This window comes from Bactrocera latifrons, unplaced genomic scaffold (assembly GCF_001853355.1).
Source record: "Bactrocera latifrons isolate USDA-ARS-PBARC rearing strain unplaced genomic scaffold, ASM185335v1 scaffold_59, whole genome shotgun sequence".
In the NCBI taxonomy this organism is placed as follows: Eukaryota; Metazoa; Arthropoda; class Insecta; order Diptera; family Tephritidae; genus Bactrocera; species Bactrocera latifrons.
Window position 1 is genome coordinate 1,243,301 of NW_017537256.1, and position 9,133 is coordinate 1,252,433.

The 9,133-nt window shown below is 29.4% G+C and overlaps 1 protein-coding gene across 10 annotated transcripts in view; it reads right to left on the bottom strand.

Annotated features, from left to right (window-relative positions):
- The window catches only part of LOC108974826 (sodium/hydrogen exchanger 3), a 67,368-nt gene that overhangs the window by 17,956 nt on the left and 40,279 nt on the right, over positions 1 to 9,133 (bottom strand). For all 10 annotated transcript variants that reach the window (XR_001993828.1, XM_018942897.1, XM_018942892.1 and 7 more), the window contains exons 12-16: positions 8,914 to 9,052; positions 6,040 to 6,096; positions 5,701 to 5,784; positions 5,488 to 5,566; positions 3,109 to 3,198 (exon numbers count right to left, since the gene is read on the bottom strand). Coding sequence is in view for 9 of the 10 variants with exons in the window: in XM_018942897.1 (XP_018798442.1) it covers positions 3,109 to 3,198; positions 5,488 to 5,566; positions 5,701 to 5,784; positions 6,040 to 6,096; positions 8,914 to 9,052 (449 nt within the window). In the remaining variant the exon portion in view is untranslated. The remainder of the gene's footprint in view (positions 1 to 3,108; positions 3,199 to 5,487; positions 5,567 to 5,700; positions 5,785 to 6,039; positions 6,097 to 8,913; positions 9,053 to 9,133) is intronic.

Below are 9,133 nucleotides of genomic sequence, written 5' to 3' on the forward strand. Positions count from 1 at the left end.
ATTTTTTCTTTTTTTTCTCATTTTTTTATAAAATTTCAAATTTTGTTTGTAAATTTTTAAAAACATTGTTTAAATTTTTAAAAAAATTTTCTCAACTTTTTTCAATTATGTGAATCAAGAACAAATGTGTGTCTGTTCAATAACAATTAATTGTGAATATATATGTATGTATGTGACAGAATATTAAAAGGAAAAATCAGCTATGAACAAAGCGCATAATCGAATTATAAATCAAAAATTTTTAATCCGAAATTTGTAATTCAAAATTTTAATTTTTTAATCCCAAAATCATAATTATACATTGAAACACTAAGGATCGTTTGAACGTGTATTTTGGCGACAACTATAGAGTATTGAATATGATGTTTCCGCGACAAATTATGGAAAATTCAAAATTTTAAAAATTCTGCTAGATGATGGCTCCGCTGGTACTCAAGTTCAAAACGGTAGAACAAAAAATATAAAAGAGCGAAATTCAAAATTTTAAAAAATCTGTTCTAAAGTATTGATCAATCATGTATGGCTCTGCGCTTGCGCTCAAGTTCTAAACGATATTCAAAAAAACTTTTCTCTTACTTTTATTATAAAGATGAAATATTTTGAGTATTTTATTTGGGATTTTAAAATTATATTGAATTAAAATTTTCGAAATTACAAAATAAAAAAAAATTAATTTAATGGACAATTCAAATATTTTTTAATATATAATATTGCAACCCTGGCACTAGTCTCCAGTTTATGTACAAATATTAAAAAAAAACAGCGTTATTTTGTGCATTTGATAAATTTTATGCCTCCAAATCTGGAAATGGTCCGGTTATAACTTAAATTTTTGTTACTAATTAGTACACTATTATTAATGTTTACTAAAAAAAAACTTTTATTCGTGAAGTGTTCTTGTTGTCGTATCTTACAAGCTATTGCCTATTAGAACTGAGACAGGAGTCTTCATAGCATTTATGGTGTTTGAAATTATTTCCGAACTGTAATACTATCAACGACTGTCTCTTATACACATCTAGATGTGTATAAGAGACAGTCTTCATAGCATTTATGGTGTTTGAAATTATTTCCGAACTGTAATACTATCAACGATATGCGAGTTCGAATGAAAGTGGCATTTTTGTGTAAAAGAAAAGGCTAATAAAAATCAATATATATAAAAATATATATTATATAATATATATATGTATATGCATATTGTAGATACGCCATACTCTTTGTGATTCGTTTCATTAAATAATAAAATCTAATCAAAATAGACATTTAGATTACATGAATTTAGAACAAGCTAAAAATTTGTATATTTGTTTAAAAATGTATTAAAAGGAATATACTAAAACTTCTAATTATTCCGATAAATAAAAAAAAATATGTGGTAAAAGTTCAAAAAAATGTTTCGCTATCTTTAATAAAACGGTAAATTATATCCAAAAATAACTGGTGATCCGAATGAAGATAATTTTTCAAAAGCCTTTTTTTGACTGATCACCCGTAAGGCGTGTCAAGCTGTCAACATATGGGCAACATAATCAACAGAAAATATAGCAGCCGTAGCTGAGATTGGAAAGCCGATTGGGCGAAGTACACAGGAAATCGGACTGACGTTCGGAACGACTTGGAGCATTTTACGTCGAGATCTTAAGTTGAAAGCCTACAGATTGTGCAGGAACTGAAGCCGTTCGACCTTCCCCAGCGACATCGTATCGCTCTATGGGCTCTTGAAATGTTCAAAGCAGATCCGACGTTTTCGAGTAAAATTTTGTTTAAGCCCATTTCTGGCTCAATAGGGATGTTAACAAGCAAAATTGCCACATTTGGGACAAAAAGGAACCTGAAGCGATTTAAGAGCTGCCATTTCATCTAGAAAAACAACGGTTTGGTGTGGTTTGTGGGTCGGTGGAATCATCGATCCATGTCTCTTTAAAAACGATGACGGCGAGAACGTAACCTTCAATGGCGGCCGTCATCGCGCCATTATAACCGACTATTTTAAGCCTGAAATTGAAGCTCGTGATCTCGGCGACATTTGGTTTTTTTAAACAAGACGACGCCACTTCCCACACCTCGCATCCATCAATGGATTTATTGAGAGAGCATTTTGGTGAGCAGATAATTTCACGTTTTGAGCTGGTCGATTGACCACCAAAATCGTGCGATATAACACCGTTAAACTTTTTCCAGTGAGGATATGTAAGGTATAAAGTCTATGCGGACAATGCCGCCTCGATTGAAGCCTTGGAGCAAAACATAGCGCTGGTCGCTTGCCAGTTACCAGCCGTCATCCTCGAACGAGTCATCGAAAATTGGACTCAACGGATGGACCATCTGAAATGTAGCCGCGGCAAACATTTGAAAGAGATAATCTTTAAAAAATAAACGCTAAAGACTATTCTTTCGAATGATAATAAATTTAACCCATTAAGTTTTTTTATCTTATTTTGAAAATATTTACAAACTTTCAGCTTTTTATAAATTTATGTAATTTCATTCTTATTTTTTGTCTATTGTATTATGTAATTATTTTTCTTTATTTATTTATTTTTTTCAATTATATAAAAATATGTGTTTTTCAAATTTCATGGCATATGCGTATAATATGCAAATATAATTTCTGATGAAAAATTTGGAAAATGATAGTCGCATTATTACTTATACTAAGCAAACTCTTAAAGAACGGAATTGAATATTTAAATTAAAAATTTAGCAAACTATAAGGAAACTTGGTAGATAAAATTTTGTAAATTAAGAGCAACAATAAGCGTTAATGTTGGGTAAAAGTTGAACAAAGGTATAATAGAATATTAGCGTTTATGCTGTTTATTGTAGTAGTAGTAGTAGAGGGTACATTAATTTGATCAACAAATTGCTACTAACGCACACACACACACAAACAGCTTACACCGCTAACAAATGCATGCCAACGTTGCAACAGCCAGTTGGTGCGTGTGTATGCGCGTACGCTAGCAAATACATTATTTAAATTAAATCATAAAATGTATTTTACAAAACTAATTTAGTTTAAGATTCGTAGTATAACAAAAATTTTACTAAACAAAAATGCATTCATTGCATAGTATATACATATGTAAGCGAGTGTGTACTTACGCGAAGACTTTGCCGTAAATGTCAAACCGTCATCCCAATCCTCGCCGCTAACCACAGTCACCTCGTTCAGTTTACTCAGATTATCTTCTCCTGATTCATTGAGAACATCGTTAATATAATCTTTATATATATGCAAGAATATTTATAAATTATGGTATATGATTTTATATGTGTTTGCATTATAGTTAATGAGCATCCAATAGGTCCGCAAAGGCGTGCAAGCAAAAAGAAAAGCAAATATAAGGAGAGAGAAAATGTCGCCAATATGTAGTGAAGTACGAAATTTTCGATAAATGCCAATCAATTATGCTAAGTTATTAATATTTTTCGTTTAAATTTTTTTATAATATAATAATTATTTGAGAAACTATATTTAAAAATTAACTGGGTAGGGAAAATTGCGCGTGGAAATTACAATGGTTAAAATTAAAGTAAGATGATTGGAAGAGCAAACTCTTGGGTCACAATTTTTTCAATCGTTTGTATATACAAATTATATACTAGCTAAAGAAAATTTACAAAAAAAAAGTGGCTTTAGCAAAGGCAAATTTTAGTAACTTTGAAACGTTGTGTGTAAATTTAAGAAGGCTATGTGCAGTCAAATTCTTTAAATAACAAGCGTTGCCTCAATTGACGTGCAATAATTGTTGCTTAAGGGGTTACATGGGTTTCATGGCTTTAACAAAAAATATTTTATTATTTTATTTAATTCTACAACATCTTTCATATTGATCCGAGTGATAGTTTTGGAGATATAGCTTTGAAAAGTTGCACCTTCAAGGTCTACTACATATGTATAGGGCCACTAAATCCTTTTTCTCCATTAAATGAATTTCATACGAAGACGACCTTATTGTTGTAGCAGTGACTAAACACCTAGATGTCCTGAGCAAATGCATTGAGTCTGCGCCAATGGTTCTCCTCAATGAATTTAGAACTGGCTGAACGGAAGATTTGCTCATATGAACTAGAAAAGTGAAGGAAATTATAATATATCTCTCACCATAGAGCTGTGTGATATTCATTCACAGCCACAACTAAAGTATCTGGGAGTAATAATAGACTCCAGTCTCAAATTTAAGGATCATCTAATAAACACAGTGCAGTTATCAGAGCCGTCTATAGGATCCAAAAGAAAAGAGAGAAAGGCCTCTGTCAGTTCGTGCCATAGAGAAGACTTAATTGTCTTATCACTCCCACGAAGTGATACTTAATCAGGTGGTTCCGAGGGAGAGTCTAGAGTTGACAGTAGGTTAGGTTTAGCGGATTGAAACTCCGGCTTTTGATGCTTCCCAATACTTAAAAAAACGCATTTTTCTCAAAACTGTGTTTTCAGGTATTCAAGATATAATTTACAAGGTTCTGAACAAAGTATTTCTTTTTGGTTCAGTTTCAACTATTAAAAAAAGTCGAGCAATTTTCAGCAAAATTTTCATTTTCTGTACCAAAAATACTATTTTGACTTTTTTGTTTTTTCTTTTATTCAAAATTGAAAAACTGTAAGAAGTTCTAATTTTTTTTTTTGAGCTGGAATTGACGTCGTAAAGTTTTCTTTGAAATTTTTAGAAAATCTTTCTAAAATAGTTGTCTTTGAAAAAATACATACTCTATAATGAAGAAAATATTTAATTTTTACATACAAAAATATATAATAAAAATAGGCTGTTTTTTTGCTTAACGAAACCCATGTTACCCCTCAATTCCTTGTGCCCTATAAACAAGAGGCCTTGCGATGTTGCAGTAGAAAGAAGAAGCAGAAAAACCGATTAAATTTCCTCGCATGTTGGCGCTATATTCTAGTGTAGAATTATTGGTTTTAGTTTGAACTAAATACAAAGCTAAAAACGTGCGAAACTAAATCCGTTTTATAAAAAAAAATTGTTGTTTACTTTGCAAAATGCTCTTAATTTTCATAAAATTTCCAACAGAACTTATGAATATATTATATTTTTTCTCTAATAAAATACTACTTTTAGTCATTAATATTTACATAATTTTTATCTATGGGTGTCTATTAGGCTTTATCAATATGCTGAGGTTTGTGATTTAGGAGAAGGCACAATTGACATAAGGTCGCGGTGCATTTCTCGTTTATTAATTAATTAATGCGCGGCTCATAAGCCCAGTAGTTTAACATAACCTAACCCATATTATTATTTTGACTTGAAATATGCCCTCACTTTAAGGAGAGCAAAAGCTGAGTTCTAATTTAATTCCACTACCCTTTAAAGTTTATAATCACTTGAAAATGGATTTTTTTGTATTTAATTTACTTTTTGGCACATTTACCTATTTCTAATCTACGATATTTGTTAAGTGAATTGTGATTATGTTTTCTGATTAGAATTTTGCGAAATTGATGTTTCGTTTTGTTCGTACCATGCGTAAATTGTTTCGTTGTGCCATTCTGTTGGAAGTCGTGGAAAGAGACGTGATTCTGTTTAACGCCGTCTGGTTGCTGCAAATAAAACGCTACTTTAGTCATACTCATATTTTAAATTTTCATAGAAGTGTGCATACTCATATATAATATATAAGTATATATGTAAGTATATTTATTAGTAGTTAGAAATGTATAAAGTAGCGCCATACCTTGCTCGTGCCGCGTTTGCTGCGCTTGTGATGTTTCCGATCGTTGAACATTCGTCGGAAGTTCATTTGCATTTTGTAATTTACCTGTAATGTGTTTTAATTAGAAGTGAATTTATATTAATATGGGAAAATTGCTATGCGATATTTTCCAAATGAATGCATTTTGTTGCAACGCTTGTGAACGATATTAGTGGGTATTCGGATTTTTGTTTACAATTTATACAATTCAGCACATAGATTTTTGTTATTAAGTGGTGCAAGTTAACATTTACAGAGATTTGTCAAATTTCGTCTTATTTTGAGGTTGGTTTAAACTTCTACTTTTGTTTGGTGACTTACCTGCGTAGACAAATCTCTGTCGTCTACTGCGTGTCGGCTATAACTAAGGCGGCGGTGCTGTAAAATAAAAACGCAATTCACAAGGTATTAACGACACGTCTTTGGTTTGAGTTTCGGTTTTTTTGCTTTGTACGGAAAACACTAGGCTTACACTAAGAATTAAAAAAACAGTTTTAGCTTGCAACAACTAAGCTCCTACGAGTATTCAAAGTAAAGAAGAAGAAGCAGGAGTAAAATTTGGCTATACATGTAATAAAATATTAATAATTATTATAATAAAATTTTAAAAATATAATTGTTAATTTTACTAAACCTTCATTGATATTTTATATATTTTTTAATCTGTCGTTGTTTACTTTAACTCTGCTTATTCAAAATTTGCTATTTTAACTGAATTTAAAAAGCATTTTTCAATGCAGTTATATTGATATAACAATAACAACATATAGCTCGTATATAGCAATAAAAATACTAGTAATTAGTAAGTTGTGTTACAGTACCAATAACAATATAATAATCAATATCAATGTTAATTAAAACCAACTCTGTTTTTATAAACTTTTAAAATCGATTGTTTTGCGAGTGCCTATATCAAACATATACATTTTTGAGAATATTTTTCGAAATTTAAAGTTGATCCGATTTAGAAGATATGAGGGTATTTAGCAAAAAATAAATAATTTTGTATATGTATTTGTATACGAGTATTGGAAAGCTGTTTTTAGAGTCGGAACGACTTTACTGAAACTACTGGATTGATCGGTTTAAAATTTTTTCGCGACATTCTTAGATATATGTTGCAGGGAATAAACGAATAAATAAGATTTTGACAAATATTAAGAGATTACACGGAATAACATAGGTTTACGGGTTTCATAAAGTATTTAAAAAATATTGTTCTAAATTTTCAAGTTGATCCGAGTAATAGGTTCGGAGATACAACCTTGAGAACTTGTGCGCTCGAACCTAGTTAGGCTACTCAACCGATCTTCATAAAATTTTACACAGATCTTTGAGATAGAATTCTTAAAGACTTGGAAACTTTCATTTTTTTTGTAAAAATGTCTGCCAAAAATCCAATTTTCAGTTTTTTTTCTTCGTTCAGATACTGAACGGAACCTTTTGTCTAATATAAAAACTTCATTACCCGCATTCATATAAAAAAAATATATATTATTTTTTTTTGGATTTTGGACTTTCATCAAAAAAATTTGTTTTGGTCTATGTAATTTTATTAAAGTAAATAAAATTATTAAAGCCACATTCTTTTTTTAATTAAATAGATTGTTTCTCAAAAAAATATTCAAAAGAAAAAAAAACGCGGTTTTTCTGATTTGCGAGTAGATACAACCCTAAAAAATATTATCATTGACATTTAAAACTATTCTATGTGCTATATATATTTTCCTGTACTTTTATAGCAACAATTAAATTAAACTAATAATTGACAGCAACTGACAAATGGCAAATATTGCTTGAATATTAAGAAATAATTTATGTGAAATAAAGTAGTGCATTTGAAAGCTTTGATTTACATGTGAACTACCGGTGTAGGTGCAAATTTAGCAAAAAGACGCCAAATACAAAGAATAACACAAGTGAAGAACATATTTTTGGACTGTGACACTAATACTGGTGCTAATTTCTTCGATGCTATGATAATACCCAAACGACTGAACCACTGTTTGAACGTTATGTTATAAAGAGATTCAACTATTTAATACGAAACGTTGTAACAACATTTCAGATCTACTTATGTTTTTTGAGGAATATGAACAAACATTGGTTCAGTCAAAAAGGTAGCACCAAAAAAAAAAAAAAAAAAAAAAAAAAAAAAAAAAAAAAAAAAAAAAAAAAAAAAAAAAAAAAAAAAAAAAAAAAAAAAAAAAAAAGACCAAAGAAAAATTTTTTAACTGAAAAAGAAAAAATCCTATTTTCACTGTTTGCAATTTGTTTGTGTATGCAAGAAATGGTTATTACATAGGACACTTATTATAAATATATAATAAATATGGTACAAAGATAATTAAAAGTTTTGAAAAACTTACACATAAACACAATTTCATAAATGAGCTGATAATTAATAAGATATTATTTAATTATTTTTTTTTAGTTAGCCAAAGACATTAAATTACTTATTACTTTAAACTTTGTTTAGCATGTTTTTGTTTTATAAATTATATTATAGACAATTTATTTGTTTATTGAAAATTTTTATAGGAGCTTGAATAATGTAAAAAAAATTCTGACAACAATTAACAACCAACAAGAAAGTAGCAATAGTAAATGGATGCAAAATGTTTGTAAATAGTAAAATGACCAATTTTAGCCATACCATTTGCATCGATGCCTGTTTGTAAGTTTTTTTTTTTTTCAATTTTGATAATTGAATTGAATTGAAGATTGATAGATTTTCAGCATTTTAGTGTTCCCGATTATTTTCAGAATAATTCGTAAACATATAAATATATATATATTTTAATACGCGAGTAGCGATTCGTTGAAACATAAAAAGAGAAAAGAAAACATTTCAATTTCGACGCATCAATTAGAGCATTATTAATACATTTGCTATTTTTAAATTTGTATAATACATATACAGTTATGCATAGTATGTAAATAAAAATAATATACAAAAATAATAATAATAAAAGCTGTATATGAAGAGTAAGAGAGTGTTGTGCAGAAAATGTATGTATGTGAAGCAATAATGCATAATAAATAATTCAATATTGAATAATATATTTGTAAGTGTACACGTATATATTTTCTGGTAAATCGGTGTAGTTTGTACTAACTTCAGATATAAGCTATACTACAAAACCTTAGAAAGGAAAATATATAAATTATGAAATTTAATGGTATATTACAAACCCTTCTATATGGTTTCAGCTCTTCGGCAAGCAGATGGTGTATTTTTGCATCTGTAAGATCCTTCTTCGACGGATTGTAGTCCAGCTCATGCATATCAAGATTTCGTGAGCAACTGTTGTCCAGATTGGTAAGGCTTGGACTATTTTATAGAGCGAGAACAAAATATTTAATATTTATATCAAGTGTTTGGCATAAATAAATATTTTGAATGTTTCAAAAT